The 18,299-nt window shown below is 30.5% G+C and overlaps 1 protein-coding gene across 3 annotated transcripts in view; it reads left to right on the top strand.

Moving 5' to 3' along the window:
- Positions 1 to 1,166: 1,166 nt before the first annotated feature.
- Positions 1,167 to 18,299, top strand: part of LOC118191245 (contactin-5-like) — a 554,648-nt gene continuing 537,515 nt past the window's right edge. For 2 of the 3 annotated variants that reach the window (XM_085813861.1, XM_085813860.1), the window contains exon 1: positions 1,168 to 1,396. In XM_085813861.1, the coding sequence (XP_085669987.1) occupies positions 1,297 to 1,396 (100 nt within the window). In that variant the 5' untranslated portion in view covers positions 1,168 to 1,296. Of the gene's footprint in view, positions 1,397 to 18,299 lie in introns of all 3 variants that reach the window. The other variant, XM_085813862.1, reaches the window with a different exon arrangement.

The raw sequence follows: 18,299 nt of genomic DNA, 5'->3' as shown, positions 1-18,299 counted from the left end.
AATTTTTTAAATTATTGCATTGTCTGCAAAAGTACCTCATATTGAGAACGGATATTATATATAATATATCAAGGAACTTAAGAAATGTTTATTTATTAAGAACGATGATTTTCATATGAAAACCTTATTTGGGGAAAAATTACTGAATTTTACTAACTTGAACTGTTAATTACAGCATGTAAAATCAAAGCCCATTCATAGCTAAAAGTGATTATAGTAAACAGTTTTTATTCTCCAACCCCCCAAGGAAAAAGATTCCTCATGAATATGTTATAACATTTTAAATTTGAGAATTTCTCGGACTTGAAGTAATTTATTGTTTAATTATAGATATTAAAGACTGAATAAAAGTGTAAAAATCTTACGAAGATTTTCCTTGAAGTAGGGATTCAAAGTTATAATATTTAAAATTTTTAATCAAAATTTGGGAAATATTCATCCAAAATACGTTTATTGAAATGATAATTTACTATAATTAGAGTAAGGGAATTTTCAAAAACATAATACAGTTTCTCTAAAAGTTTTAATTGGTATATTTCACTAATTCCTAAAACGTAAATTTTTCTTATATAAAACAGAAATCTGTCAAATACCTTATAAATACGCTTAGAAAGGTCATGTTGACAAATATTTCCTCATCTGTTCTTTAGAAGATAATTTTTTAAATCGTGCCGTGTTAGTATTTTTCTTTTTAAATCTATATACTGTTCTAGAAATTCCAAGAATGCCACAATTACAATACTGAAAGCTGGAAATTTTCGTACATTCTTTTCTCCTTCGAGATTTATATGTACCCTGTCATTAACTGTCTGAGTAGCATTTTTCAGTTTTAATCACGCCGCCTAAGAGAACATATACGTGCGGATAAAGTTCAGATAAAGCTTTATTTTTAGATACAAAGTTCCAGACTTGGAGAGACACTAGTATAATTCATTTTAGTACAGACAGAAATGTCAACAAATGGTTCAAATCTCTTCAAAACATAACTTTTAGAAACGCCTTCGAAAGAAAGCACATATTTCAACGACATCTCTTATTAGGCTGTCCACTTCTTTGATCTCTTCAGTCGCGAATCACCACGTTTTCGCAGTAAACCACGTGACTCATCCACCACTTACTCCAATTATATTCAATAATTCGCGAGGCTGGAGTTTTGACGTTCTTTTTAGGAGGCCCGTCATTCAAGGAGTACTCGCCTCTTCGAAGCGCGGGCCGTAAATTTCATTGTTCCATTTTCCTGCCGAGTTTTTGTTGTAGAAAGTTTGTGTTTCTTGAACTGTGTACGCGACTGTCAACATGATAGAGCACCGCTCTGCTGTAGTGGTATTAATAGTGTTACTGGTAGTTTGCAGAGCTGTTGGAAGGAATAATACCACGGCTGCCGGAAGATACAGAGGTAAGAATTTACTCAATGATTCAAAAACTATTGGATTCAATTCTCATCTGCGTTTATTTGTTCTAAGTTTTCCATAACAAAGTCGTTACTAACTCATTTTATTTCACCAGCACACATTTTTTAAGCCACAGAATTTAATGTGTATTATAATACAAACGTGATCTATCACCAACAAGCACCTGCATCGAAAACTATGTGCTAGTGACTGTTAATTTGAATATAATATTGAACAGTATATTGTCATTAATGTTACGTACACTTACATTATCTTTTTCATCACATTCCGTGCCTTATTTCGCGCACATCTTCTAGATCTTAAAGATCAATGTATATCCTTTTTATCTTCGCAACATTATTTTTTTACCTCTGATAACGTCGTACTTCAAAGAACATTCATACCCAAGAACTTTCACTTATATTATATATGTTATGTTGAATTTTACATTTTATTAGCACATACATTTGCAAAATAACACTTTTCTACCTTGAATGTAGGATATTTAAGTACGGATTATGAAAAGTAAATGAGGAAAAGAAATTTTTAAAAAATAAAACGCACAGTGTTTTTTTAAATCGTGGGATAGAGTTAAACCATACTCATTGCAAATAAAATTTACGTTTCTGTAAGAAAATTGCATATATTTTAAACAAACATCTTTATTGCAAAGGATACAATAAAAATTGTCAGTACCTTTACTCAAAAATGCATAATGTAAAATCCTTTATTTTTCTTATTTTACACATTTGTTGTATTTAATTATTCCATGTTCAATAAGATTTTATTTTTCGATCGTGCTTGTTGTAGATATTTCGATGAACTGTTAAACACGATTCCGTTAGTTCTCTTCTAAAAGCTTTTGTTACATAATTTTTTAAGATTTAAAAGAAGCATAAGCATTAGCTCCTTTGGCTTTCAAATGAGACAAAATATCTGAAGTATTCAATGAGTTACAAATTCATGATAAATCATATTGATTGCATATTTGATCAAAAGTTATTACTGATATTTACAGCTGTCGTTCTCATCCATTTGAGTTCTATAAAAGTAGCGTCAGTCTAGTATATAAAAGTTGTGTACAAAAAGGGTACATATTACACTTCTACAGTTTAATGTTTTAAAGCTATTTAATTGTATGTATATATGTATGTGTGTTATAGATATAGGTAGGTAGCTAGATAGATAGAAATATATACTATATAGAGAGAGCGAGAGAGATGGAGAGATACACCCATAAGATATTCAGTTCAAAAGCGGGCATATTGCAGAATGCACACGTTTGTGAAAATTCCCTTGGCTTAAACATATGTGAGACATGATCTCCCTCTAATTTAGTGCTCTTCTATACATATTTCAACAAATGCGTTCAACTCTTCTAAGGTGTGGATGTTGTTTATGAAAGCTTTTGTTTTAAGCGTTCAAAGAAATATAATCTACGCTGGTAAAATCTACAGATCTTGTTAGTCATAATCCTTGGTTATTATTCTGTCGCTATAAAGGTTCTTTAGTATATTCATTTTGGAACCTCCTATACGGCATGCTGCGCAATTTACCAGACCAAAAATAATATTCCTTCTTCTGGACTAAAGCTGGGAGCTTCTAGGTTCTGTTTTGGTTGATTTAACTATCCGTAATAGTTTCAAAACAAGGAAGGGCTGAAAATATAATACTTAGGTATGGAAAATCAGTCTATGATGCAAAGGAAATTGTATCAAACGATGCAGGTTATATTTTAATTCAAGTGGGAATAGTATTTTTTGCATACATATCTATTTAGACGAGATCATGATTTACCTGTGAAAACCTTACTAAAGTATCATAAACATACTTACTGCTAATTTTATTTTCCTGATTTGGAACAAATATAGACCATTATTCGGACAGGAGTTAGTAGATTAATAATCATTTCGAAAGGGGATTTCTTGAGTTGTTTTTATTGTTTCTAGAAAGAAAATGTCAGCTTCTTTGTGAAGACTGTTTATTGATTCCAGCTATAAATATAACTTATAAAGGCTATTAATTTAACTAATAAACGACCTTACGAACCCTTAAATACTTATATATATATAGAATAGAACTTTATATATAGAATATATATAGAACTTTATATATATAATTTGTTTTTAACACTTCTATTAATCCATAATTAAAAGTAAAATTTAATTGCAATAATACAATTTTGCTGCAGCATTTTTTTAATTTTTAAAATTTTAATTAATCAATGGCTATTTAGTACAATTTGATTTCAAAATTCCTTATAATTTTGATTGAAAATAGAACATAGAAATTTTTGATTTTTTAGAAGTCTGAGTTTACCCTCAGTGCATTTCTGAGAATTAGGAAACTTTACGTATCCTATTTAAACTATAGGTCACATATATGCATGAAAAAATATCTACTAATTTGAATTGATCTATTACTAATTTTTTTAAGGTTTCACAGATTTCAAAACAGTAAAGTCATTATTTTCTAGTAACCTTGAACTTTAGAAAAAATTCTCCTTTAGTGAGAATATTTGTTCTTCTTTTTTTGCTAGTTAATTATAATTGTAAGTTCTGTTGTTCTGTCATACTATACAACTGGTGTTAGAGCATTTATATAATATACGAATAAATGCAAAGTAAAATAAATTTCAAAACCTAATACAAATGCTCGCTAAAACAAATTGGTGCAGTAATGCAAATTAAATTATTTATTTTATTTTATTTTTATTTTTATTTATTTATTACTTTTATTTTGTTTACAACAAGTGGGGGCATTGCTACCCCCACTTGTTGGCGCATTCAGCGCTCAAATAGATTAGATTGTTAATTGCTTTTTGCTTTGTGTTTATTCATTTTGTACTGACAAAATGGGATGCTCGTAGCGCATATTGCAAAAAGAATTAATTTATTTTTCATTATATATATATATATATACGTATATACATACTAAATTAGTAAGCCTAAATTTGCGCTAAAGCTGCTAAGTAATAAACCAATAATTTATCATTAGAAAACCAATAATTTATCACATATTATCTCCAAGGAACATAAATTCAATTAAAACCATAAATTATTATAAAAAATTTAGTAAGTACTTTAATTAGTATTTTTAAATTAGTATTATCTAGACCTCTATTGCAGCGAAAACCATTAAAAATCTGTAAACCATTAAAAACCTGTATGTTGTAAAAACGCATTTACATATGCTTTTTTACAATATATGTCTATGCCAATATTTAAATTCTATTTGTCATATAATATCGCATATAAAGTACTATTTTTTTTACTTTATTGTGTGATGTAGGGGTACTACGAGCTAGAGATAAACAGCGTTATTAAAACAGGCAACTGGAAAATGTTGTTTACATGACCAAGAAAACAGTATACACCTTTCCCGGTAGATTTTAAGCTTCTTTGTTGGCCATTTGCTCGCTCATAAATTTTCATTTGGGTAGAAAAGCACTTTGTTTGCAAACTAGACAAAAACCACAACTCTAGGAAATTAAACTACTTTTTTTGCTGACTAATGATGCGTTTCTGAAAATTTTTCATTGCCACGAAGAGAGCGAACTTTATTTTTTGTTGACAACGTTCGTGTCTGAAAGCAACTTTTAAACTAAAACCAGAAGCATCTGATGATTTACATAAAGATTTGCATCGGAAACGGAGGACAAGGTAGACGAAAAGTAACATTAATATTTTTAGGCAGTTTGTGCAAAACTTTTGAAAACTTAGTTTTTTGGCAAACTATGTAAAATATAATATGAAATCTGTCAGATTAAAGAATAAAAGTCCAGGGGAAATGTATGAAGATCTAATGCGTACATCATTCCTAAATATTTAAATTTCTAGAATAATTTGCTTAAATTATGTATAATATAGAATAAGATTTTGCGACAAGCGACTTTAGAATCCATTAAGCATTTTACAAGCAAAATAACTGAGCATTTAATTCATTTATATTTAATTTAATTAAGCAAAATAATTAAACATTTTCATTTTGTGCTGATTTATCCCAGAATCAGTTTAATAAAATGAGTGGAAATAAGAATGCATAGTGAAATATGCATGTCCTTGCATCTATTCTATCTTTCTTGCATACTGCTTCTATCTATTCTTGCTTGCTTAATTCAAAATAGTGTGTATAATAATTCTAAATGGCAAAATAGTGTATTTTTTAGGATGTCAGTTCAGAAGCATGGAAGTCGTTTTTAGATGCTGCATTAACTAAAAAAAGGAAAAAATAAGTAATTTTATATATTACATATACCTAGCATTTTAAATGCAATATTTATTACTATCAACTCACGTTTTAATAATTCTCTACACACTGAAAAGGACCTTATATCATGTCGTTGTTTTATCAAATAGGAGATTACCTTATGGAAATCGAATTCTACTGAAATCGATGTGTAACATTAACAAATCGAATTTTACTGAAAATTAACACACTAAATCGAGACGAGACAGGTTTATAATGTGGTAAAGCGAATCCATTGTAGTATGAAAGTTCAGCAAGTAAAACACCTTTGAGCAAACAAATATATATATATATATATATATATATATATATAAGAAATGTCTAAAAGCTTTCAGATTTTTTATTACGCCCAATTATTTGGACGTAATAAAGAGGTTTTGCTTTATTTACACACATTCTCGTTTCTAAAGCGTTTGGGATAACGCCACATTGGGTTAAAATATTTAAATACAGCAAATTTTTAGAATTTCCGATAGACGGTCTCCCGCCTTGGAGATAAAAATGTTTTATTTCCTACAGTGTTGCCACAGCTCGCATTCCAATTGTTGAGTTTCTAGAGATATTAGGTTATTTGGAAGCAAAAGAGATGAGAAATGAGCAATGGTCTCGCCGGGACTCGAACCTCCGACCTCTCGAATACGCTCCGAGCGTGTTGATCACTCCACCACGAAGGCATGCTAAAAAGGAGGGACAAATAACTTATAAGTTTTTTAATAAAAAGTTTGTTAACGTTTTACAAAATATGAAATAGACAGTAAAATATATTCTAAATTTGGTGTTCCAGGTGCCCACGTTTGGGGGGGGGGATTACGTTATTCAAAATTTGATGACGCTGGGTACCGTTGTTTTTTCACAGTGTGAGAAACATACATGTATACACGCACATTCTTTATTATTAGTCCTATTAGTACAAAAGGGTTCTCTCCCTGAAGGACTATTGTTTTCGTTTTGCGTCGAATCACTATACGCGGCGTATTACTTTTCAAATTGTTGCCACCAAATGTTAGAGTCCTGCATTATATTTTAAGAAATTAAATAATGAAGAATATGTATAAATGTATGTATGTTTCTCGCATTGTGATAAAACAACGGTACCTAGAACCATCCAATTTTGTATGACGTAATCCTACTGCGAATCTGAAAGCCCAAATTTGAAATTTGGAATTTGTTTTATTATCGATTTCATATTTTATAACGAGTTTTCGATTAACAAATTCAACGATTTAAAAGCGAGCAATGGCAACACTTTAAGGGGGAAAAACATTTTTATCTCCGCGTGGAACTGTGTATTGGAAATTCTAAAGATATGCTCTTTCAAATATTTTGCGATACGCGATAGTGCTGTTGGATGGAATTTTATGGTTTAAGTGCAAAGAACATGATAATCAATAAATAAAAACAACACACAAGACGTTAAAAACACGTCCTTTGGACGTAATTAAAAATCTGAAACTTTTCAGTGTTTTTATTTTTTTTTAAGTTTAATTTTTTTTTAAGTAATACAGGGTGATAATATTTGGTAACAAAATTTTTAAAAACGATACGGAAATTTAAAGCTATTCGACGCAAAATGCCGTTTCGAGACAAATAGCTAACGCCCATTTGGGATAATGATTGGAATCACCAGGACGACGCGTTATACAAATATAGACTTTAATCTAGTTGAAAGTTTCTTAAAATCTGCCGTTTGAAAAGTTTGAATGCACTTGATACAAATAAATTTGGTTTAAATGGCGTCTTACAAAATTTCTGAAATATGAATGATGCATTTTGAAGGATACGAAAACTAAATACTAATTTTAGAACCAAAATTTTAAAAAAAAATGAATTAATTGCTTTTTATAACTTTCCCGTAAAATTTGCATTCATATTTAAAATATTAAACTTTAAGACATCGTACAGTTAACAGGCTAGTATTCGAATGCTTCGAAAATCAGTTTTTTGAAAACGTTAGTTGAATCAAAATTATAAATTATTTCTCTCTCACGCTCTGGAATTTATAGTATAGTCTATGAGTGTATATGTATAAAATAAAATTAAATAGTAATCAGTAAATACACAGTAGATGTTTCTAAATATATATAATATAATAATATAACATAATCATTGCTTATCTGAATAATTATAAGGGCCTCTACCTCTTATACGGTTCTGCCTGTTAGTGATTGGTACAAGTTTAGTTATCTTTTCCTATCAGTCTGTCGTTACTGAATTATGTTATTTTTCCAAGAAATGTGAAATGATGAAGTATAAAAAAGCTTAGCATGTAGTATTTAAGAATCAGTACCTGAATTGATTAGAAATGACGCAAGGCATTAAAAAATGTTTTTTTTGGGAAAGTTGTACATACTGAGGTACCGAAGGGCTCGGCTTCGAATTCCGGAGAACTCATGGATGTTTGTAAATATATAGTGTCAACAGGCGTTATCGTGCTCTCTTTGCCACGAGGAATTTGTGAGCTTGTTCTGATGTTGCTTTCGTGAGCTTGTTCTGAAGTTCTGATGTGAAGACAGCTTCCTGCCAACTTTTTTAATCTACAGAGTTTCATATTTTAATGAATTTTCCTAATATTTGTTGAATTTTCTACCTCCCCTTCGCAAACAAAACATGGGAGATTTTATTCCCCTTCAGGTCCGGTGGGCGAGAAGTATTCATGTTTTAAATAGCAGTAAGAGATTGCTGTTGGTAACAAAACATAACACAGTATCAATTATGACCGTTCTAAGGGAAGATGTGTTTGCAGATTGTATAGCCCAGAGGGGGGGGATAGCAAATAATATTTAATTTTTAGGGCATTTGAATTCCTGCTCATTAAAACTTAACTTTTCAAAACAATTATTCATTAATAATTGATTCGTGATTCACAAAAGTGTAAACGCAATTGGAAAACACTTTTAACTATTACATTTATCATTTTATGTAAAACAAACTGCTATATAGTTGGATTTATTTGTCTTCTTTAACTGCACCTGCAACTGATTTATTGATATTATTTTATAAAACAAGCACTAATAATGCTTAAAATTTCAGTATTGAAATAATATCATGGCTATGGTTAATATGGTTGTTCAGATTTTCCCTAGCTTGCATGTTATGTAAGCAAAAGTAATATTTGATGAGATTGCTTCCGTATTTATGGCTGTGACATGGAAATGGGAATTACATACTATGATGCTATGTTGAAATGCAACCGAATGTTAGGAAAGCCTGGATTGATAAAACTTTTATGCAGAATAACGCATAAAATATATTCTCTAATAAAACAAAACAATGTTTTTCTTTATATAATTCAGATACAGAAAGAATACTTTAAAAATACATAGCGATGATAAAGTAAACGGTGTTTAAAACGTATTTTAAGGAGAGTTACGAATTAATATTTCAATATTTTCTCATTTTATTTACATTTTACTTCTCCTTTAACTCTCCAAGTTTAATCTTCGCCACCGAGCTTGCGACGTTTTATTATTTTCCACATAGTTTCCGAATAATGCTAAGATTGATTATTTACACAATAGTTTCTGCTAAAGAACGTTTCCCTTGTAGTAGGAAGAAAAACGCAATGAAAAATTTACATTTTCTTTTATTTTTTGTTTTCCTTTTGTTCAAAAGGGGACGCGCGTGTGGCAGTTATAAGATTTTTTTTTTCTTTTTCAAAAGTAGTCATAAATCATGTCTAGGAATTATGCTTGAACAAAACAATGGTTTTTACCATCTGATGGTTTCTGGAAGTATAATACTCCGCTTCACTGATGCATTCTAAAAGCCTAAACAGTCAAACATATGTTCTGAAGTTAATTGGGAACGAAAATATCTTATCCCAAGAGAGTGATGAGCTATGCCCCACAATGTAGAGGAAATATCATGACTTTTAAGAACTCCTCCTTTACTTTTATTATTTTAGTTTTATGAATAAAAAGTTGGCTATTGTAACAAAAAGTGTATTTATATGTGAAAAGAATAGCAAATGTCTGTTCCCAAGGTAAATGTCCTGTAAAAAATTATGTCTTAGCTTTTCTGGTATTTTATTTGTCATTTGTCACGTACCCATTATTTTTTTTTTTGCAAACTTTATTATAAATGCTTTATTCTATACACAGAAATATTATATTGAGCGAAATATAAGACCGTAACATAAGATGACCTTGAATTTTTATCTCAGTGCCGTCTGCGAGATTTCTTCATTTATATGTGTTCTGGTAACTTCAAAGCGAATTATCTGGCGTCATCCCTTTTCTAACTCTAAAAGACTCCCTCGTGCCAGCTTATTTGCAGTACATGCGCGTTATAAGAAATGTATAAAATATCTTTAGTTCGATCAGACGGCAGGTGTCTGTTCATGTTGCGAATTCTAGAAAATGTCTGCATGGCGGGATCGTCAAAGTTATGTGTGTTGCAAAGATAAAAACTTCAAAGACAATAATTAGAGTTGATTCAATGAAATTAGAAGTGATTTAGGAAATGAAGATTATGTTTCAAAGGACTGATGTATTGAATCCGAAGACGACAATTCTATATCACCGTAATGTACAATATTTTGGCAAACCTATTGCAAAATCCTGACAAATACAAATATAAAAGTATTTCAAGGGATATAGATAAAAATAATTATATGTATGGAAAGTAGAGCTATAAGGGTTTCATTTTAGAATTTATCCCACGCCATGTATTAGGAAACAAAATTTTGCTATAAAATTTATCTTGAAAAGAAAAGTTTGAGAGTTTAGAGAAAAGGCACAACCATTTTCTATATATTGTTATTATTTATTATTTCATACATCAGTGCTATAAGGAAAACGAAGTAAAAAAAGAAAACGCATGTATTTGTGAAAGTATTGTTACGAATTTTGTACTGAGATAGGAAATTTTAGTAGAATTATAAGTAAAATCGCTGTATTTCAAATGAAATGTAGCGCGGGACAAATTTTAAGAGAAAGCTATGCCGCAAAAAATAGAATACAGGGGCAAGTGCATTCAACTTTGAGTAAATGGACATCTCGGTAATTTGGCGAGATAGGCTGACAACGGTTTTGGTGACTTATTTTGTCTCCAGTTTGGCAAGAAATCGCCAAAAGTCGCCAAGGTTGGCGCTTATTTGGAGGCATTTGTGTCCGGTCTTTGTATTGTAGCGTGTAGTCAGTATTGTAACTAAATAAATGTAACTTACCACTATGTTAGTTGTAACAGTAATTCCACTCTCGTGTTGCTTTCTAGTAATTTCGAGAAAGTACTAGAAATATCTAGGCGGCCAGTTGAAAAATGCTCTCAGGTGCTTGATTATTATTGTTGCGACAACAACAGTTGTAGTTCCGCGTGAACTGAGATAAATTCGAGTTAGTTTTCTCTATAGATACGCTTTGCATTGCCTTGCGTTTAACGTTCTCAGTAGTTTGAAGTTTAAATACTGATAATACTGAGAGATTTAGTGAACACTTCTACAAATATTTCTGTGGAAAATTCTAGAGATTTTAAATATTTTTTTTTTTTTGATAAAAATAAATTTTATTAACATTTTATTGGACCTGCGCATTCAATCTATTACGAATCCGTACCCACGCAGCAGATTAACATCCAACCTTGTACAGAATACATGGAATTGTAAGGCAGAGTTCTCCTCTTTGCGAAATTACTCTGCTGAATAATTTCTGTGTTTGAAAAACGAGAGAAACATTTGAAACTTCCAGGCGAAGAGTTAGTGTTTCAAAATACATAACGACTCTTTTTCATGAAGATAGGACAACACATAAAATGAAAAAATATCTTCTTTGTACTCTAAATGAAGCTAACAAGCTTGCCCAACAACAAGCTAACCAGCTAACCAAACAACAAGCTAAGGCAAACAACAAGCTAAACCAAGCAGCAAGCTAAACCAAAATGCAACACACACACACACACCTGTATATAAAACGTGGAGATTTAGAACAGTTGCACCTACACTGTTACTATCATAGCTGCACTAAAGCAGCTGTTACACTAATGGTTTGATGTTTCAACACTGTTTAATGTTTCAACCCCAGATATTACTTATATGATATATTTCATATTGAATAAGTATAAATATTAATATTTGTTTCAAATATAGTTGCACTATTCTCTATTTAAAAAGTCGAATGTAATTCTACGAAGAAATAAGAATGAATATATTACTCAGTTTAAGGGCCAATCGTAACCAGTTTTGATAATACTTATAATTTTAGAGACTCATAAGAATATTAGTGTCAAGAAAGTGTCTGTTTTTTCTTCATGAAACCTTAACATAACCGGGTAAGATTTAAGGCAGTTCTAATTAGGGGAAAAATTTCACGTATGTAAAGAGGATACCCTGTACATGAATTGATATATTTTAATTGTTCACCAAATAAAGTAATTAAGTGCTGTAAATACAGCACTTTGCGGTAAAATTATATACTGAGAGCTCTGGAAATTAACTGTGCAGTAAACTGACTTTCGGAGAATGGGTTTGTTTAAAGTTTATATAGTTACTCGCTAAATGCTAATCGTAGTTCATTTCGGGAAAATTCATTCTAGCGAAAACTGGTTAGAGAAAATTCTCTAACGTGAATAATATGTTTTTATGATATGTAAGAAGAGTATAAATAAATTTAAACCTGAAAATTTCGGTTTATAATTTATGACTTCGAGAAGTTTACCATAAAATAGCTTTAAAACGTTTTGAAGTAAATAAATATATAAATGTTAGATTAAAAAGAAATTTTGATCTGATTCAGATGAGATTTCAGATGAGCATCTGAGGCATTTAATTTAAGGAGACAGAATAGGCCCACCAATTTCTTATTTAATGCCTCAGAAATTTCAAATAGAAAATATAAAGCATAAAAGTTTTCACTCAGAATGAGCTGTCAAAAACAGCAAAGCCAAACTGCAAAATACTACGATATGATTTCATCGTAAAATACCTTTACACGTAGACTTGTGCACCACTTATTAGTAAAAAAAAATCTGAACGTTTTCAGATTTTATATTACACCCAAAAGGGCGATTTTTAACGTTTTGTGTGTTACGTTTATTTTTTAAATATCATGTTCTTTGCACTTAAAACACATAAAATTCAATTCAACAGCAATATCAGAAAATATTTAAAACCAGCCAAAGAGCATATCTTTAGAATTTACCATACACAGTCTTGCGGACTAAAGATAATTTTTTTTTTTTTTTTCCCGTGCAATGTTGCCATTGCTGGCTTTGAAATCGTTGAGTTTGTTAATCAAAAATTCGTTAAAGTTTTACAAAATTTGAAATAGATAATAAACCAAATTCGAAATTCAAAATTCGTTCTTCCAAGTGCCCATGTTCGGATGGAGGACTACGTTATTCAAAATATGTTTCTTATCAATGCGAGAAACATTTATGCATTCATGTAGATTCTTCTCATTATTTAGTTTCTTTAAATATAATACATAGCGATAATATTTGGTGGCAACAGTTTGAACGTGTCAATTTCAAAGTATCAATCAACGCAGAAAGTGAAACGATGCAAAATGCCGCTTTTAAATTAATAGCCCTTCTGGCTGGGCTTAAAAAAATCGTAAAAAAAGAAAAGAAAAGGCATACCTATAGGTTTATTTGTCAGTCGATTGCGCATTAAATTAACTACAAATAAAGGAGCAATATTTACTTTATTTTGCGAGAAAGAAAGTACGTTTAGGACGAAACAAAATCTGTGAGGTACTTAAAGGAAAAGAAAATATTTTTAATAAATGTACAGCATCTGGCTTTTCAAATTAAAACTTTTTATCCCAACATTAGCTATTCTCCTCTCATAGCACACAACCTCATTTCGACGTTAACGCAAACTTAAGCGTTAACCAAAATTTCAAGTAAATATACTTTTAACGTAGATTTAGGAGATGAGAAAAAATAACTTAAAGCAATTTGGGTATATGTGAGTTGGTGTATGTTAGTCCGTATCTATATGTATATATATATATAGAGAGAGAGAGAGAGAGTTACTCATAGTTATATATATACATAATATTAGATTTGTCAAAAATTTATCATCGTACATTACGGTTAGCAAAATACATAACTACTAATTAATAATTCATACCAGTGAGATGATCTTTTAGATTAAACCCATTCTGATTACGAAAAAAAAAATCTGGCATGAAAAGTAAATTCATAATCTTTATTTCCCCCGCCTACATTAGATTGAAAGCAAAGAAAATGAACAAAGTTAGTTATATAGAGGTGACATACACAATTTTGACAACTGCATGATTTATTTAAGTCATAATGCACTGCATAATTCATCTTCTATTTAGCAATAAAATTCAGTGTCTATAGCATGATTTTAACATGCTGTGGAATCCCATACAGAATTATGCTATCGAAATTGAATTACTTTATATAATAGCAGAACATTGAAATGCATTCGGCAAATCTACACTTCCATTTTGTCAGAAAATTATTTCCGCGGCATTTGAGTCTGCTTCTAACAATGCTGTCTTTCATTAACCTTTTAATAGTTCTAGATTTGGAAGCTGGCTAAAGCAATGAAATTCCATTACCATTTACCCAAACATGGAATGAGGAAATTTAATTCTTAGACGACAAGTCTAATTGCCTTCTAATCGATTAAATTAATTTATCTCAAGAACCTTTTCTGTATTATCGCATTTATCACTCCCCACGATAATAACGTCCTTAACTCTCTTTTCTTTTTCTTTATAATGATAGGGTGAACAGTTTTCTGAATTTAAAGTACTTAGGAGTCTTCAAAGTGCTTTTGTTAGATTGTACTGTAGAAATCCGGGTGTTCAAATCTCTTTACTGCAGTAATGTTTATTTATTTTCTAAATAAAATATATTAATTGATTAATACTCATAAACAGGGAAAATCTATAATACACTTTAAGCAAGTACTGGGCAGAAAACCAGATGTAATGCTAATGCTAAACGCCCAGTGATAAATAAATGGCTAAACATTGCTTCTTAGAGAACCAAATACGTCTTTACTATTTTAAATTTAGCATCATGATTTAAAATATTAAACAACCAAGTCAAATAAATAAGTAATCAAGAATTCAATCAATGGAGCCAAAATTACTAGTATTTAAAATGCAATCCTACTGTATCGAGCACATATAATTAGAGCCAAACCAGAAAATAATAATTTATTAAAACTACCAGTAGTTTCCATTAATAACTGGTTTATATATTATTAAACATACTATTCTTTGTCAGCGTTAATCGGAATATCAGCTATTTATATTTCTTGAGATTTATTACCATTTGTACATGACTGTTAATAAATCCAGTTAAATAACATTAACAAGCGATGCCTACTGATAAATTACCCCAGGAAATTAACAGTTTAAGTATATTTGACGTTTCGACGAAACGACCTGTATAATCTAAAATACCGAAAATGGTTTTACGAAATTTTACTTAATGATGCCCAACATGTATATTATTTTATGTTATCTTTTATGCGTTAACATATATTATGCTTCTTGATTTACTCTAGTATGTATTACTTGCATTTTGTTTCTGTGATTTTTATTATTAGCTCTTAGTAAATATTATGCAGTGAGGACACTTTAATTATTGAATTAAGTGCAAAATAAATATTAAAAAAGGAAGTATTTTTTCGATATTTAATTGACAAAGCCTTACATTTGCAGCATTATAGTGCAACAAATGTTGCTATTTTTATACTGGGTGACTATTTTTTTTTTTTTTTTTTCTATTTTTAATCTTGCTAAATCTTGCTAATTTTATGCTGTAATGGGAATACAAGGGAAGTATGTATGAAAGATGAAAACTAGGTGATTAAAATTTATAATCTAAATTAGCAATGGCCCCATAATTTTTACATTTAATTTGGGTATTTCACCACTCTATTCTAAAAATAGTAATTGTTTATGATTACTTTTTCCGGACTGCCAGATTTAAAAATTAATCCTCTACATGACATATTACGTAATGCACATCAATACAGGTATGTTACAGCCAATCACTTCTTCGAGAACTGAAACTTTGACTCTATATCTCATGATTCTTTTAAATGGGTGTAGCCCTTTTTTCCCGCTTTGTTTTGCTCTTGCTAACACGCACCGCTCTTTTCCCTTATCGTCCACTTTATGAAGATGGCTTAAAGTTTCAAAACTCTGGGTGGAATATTGCATTCAATGATGTATGAATAAGAATATGCATGTTAAGAATTAGTTGGCCAATAATGTGATGTATCTACAACCTTGTTTGCAATATTTTCTTCTCTGTTATGCATCTGCGACGGCAATAGCTCTTGCCAAGTTAATGCAACGATTCATAACTCTGTCTACATAGTGAAATATCTCCAGTTTATGATATCACAACGCAACAGTCTATTGCCAGTCCATCACAGCTATCGATCACGCATCAAGATATTCTAGCTATATTGCATGTATAATACACTAGTTTCCATAAATTATAGTCAAACAGAAAATGACTGTAATCGAATACATGCGTAAATTCAAACGTAATTCCTTAACATTCGTTGTGATGGAAAACATTATATTCATAAATAAGAGGTATCTCTAAAACATATTTTCAATCCTTCAATCATGCTGAAAGGTACTATGATATAAGTTAGGAAAACATTTGACAAAAATGAGTTAGAAAAATATTTCAATAAGGAATATGGTCATCCGTTCATGACAGTGTAGATTTAACACTTGCATTTAGTGAATTAAACTTAGAACAAGACCATTATAAATGTCTGACTTTTCGAAATCCATTTATTGCTCAGATACTGTAATTTATTTAATTCGTATATTAAGTAAATCTAATTCGTATATTAAGTAAATCATATTTTAAACTGATGCAGAGTATTTTTGCTCTTTGAATAAGAGAGGCCTTTCCTCGAAACATATAGAGTTTTCCTATAACTTCAATATTTGAGTCAATTTTGTAAAATTATAAAATTCTGTTATTAGTCAACCGTACTTAAAAATAACACCTAAAAGCAAAATTAATTCAATATAACTCCTGAAAAAATGACATGTAAACGATTGTTTTTACTTCCAGAAAGCAGTATATGTATCTGAAAATGCAAGATCTTTATTAATTCCAAATACGATGTAAGTGTTAAAAAATATTACCCTCTGATTATATTATAAATTACATCAAATATATACATTATCGACAAGATCCAGCAACTATAAATCATTTAGAAGGTATTACTTACAAATTATTCAGCTTGCTAAGCAACTACAATTGTAATTTAGTACGTTAATTAATGATCATATACCACATCAGTTGTCATTAATATTAGAACTACTTTTTTTCCAGGTAATAAGAACGATAAATTAAAATCCCCTTAGCGTTTGCAAGAGGAGCACTTGCTAGGTCACTTTTTCAGGACTCATGTTCCTATTAATTCATTTGGGAAACATCAACAGGAATTGTGAGTGGGAACAAGGAGCTTACTCAAGCTATGTTCGTGTGTATGATGGATAGAAAAACAAGTTAAGGAGGGTTAACTTTAGCCTTTATTTCACACAGTGGGCAGGTGCTCCCGCACTTCGGAATACAGAGACCAACATTTTTGGTCTAAAACGTAAAAAATAACAAATATTCACTTAACAACTAACTTAACAAAATAAGAATTAAACTTAAATGCTTCAGGAGACGATTAACGAAGATCGGTTTTTGACATTGCGTATGTAGTCATCTAGATAGAAATACTATAACATGTCTAGTATATCAGCAGGAACTAAATTCTGGCATAAAGGCAGACACGAATTGACTGAAAAGCACGCGCGTTGTAGGGCAGAAAGAAGGCTGTTTTGACTAGAAACAACTTCTTAAATACCTTCTACAGTTTTGCAACTCATCAGCATAAAACTCCTACTCGCGCTTATTCTGGCCAGAAATGGAAAAAAAAAGACAGGATGGCAAAGTTTAAAATGAAATAAACATTAGTAAAAACTTAAAATCCCTATAACTTACACGTAGCAATATAACATAACGATTCAGATTATTCTCAAATAATCTATCATATACATTTTTAATATCAAAAACTATCAAAAATATTAATTTGGCGGTTACGTAAACATGATACTAGATAAATTTGCAAAACTCCATGTTCCAATAATTTGATTATTTAAAAAATTCTAATTCGAATGAATATATTTCTATTTTTCTGCAAACTAGCCCGAAAGCATCTTTTAAAATAACAATTTCGAAATTTGGGTGCAGTACTTTAATATTATTACAAATATTACAAATAATTATAATTAAATTACAAATTTAATACAAACTTAATATTTGAAGTTGGGGAATTAAAATGCAGATATCCTGCATAATATGCTTTTGCTGTTCATTGTAAGTATTACTTATACCAGTTCACCGTTCAGACTCTACCAAGGTATACAGGTATTAATATATTCAGCTCAGAGAACTTAAGTTGGAAGCCCGATTATCTTCACGCTTATGCATTTATCTGCGCTTGGCTACTCTAGTAAGTCCAATATTGCGTTCCGGACTTACATGGTGGCTTAATTATTAGCAGCAACACCATTGACAAAGAGCAATACCTATTACAGATAAAGCGGCAGGGAATAGTCATTCCAGAAATCCCAATGAGCAAAGACCGTGATATACACTGGACGTTATCTGCTGGAATGCGTGAAACTAATGTCACGGCCTTTTGAGTAC

The sequence above is a fragment of the Stegodyphus dumicola genome, chromosome 3 (assembly GCF_044657685.1).
Source record: "Stegodyphus dumicola isolate Sdum_Otavi_A_Nest chromosome 3, ASM4465768v1".
NCBI classification, from domain to species: Eukaryota; Metazoa; Arthropoda; class Arachnida; order Araneae; family Eresidae; genus Stegodyphus; species Stegodyphus dumicola.
Note: the sequence above shows the minus strand (reverse complement) of the source record. Positions and strands in the feature narration are given on the sequence as shown.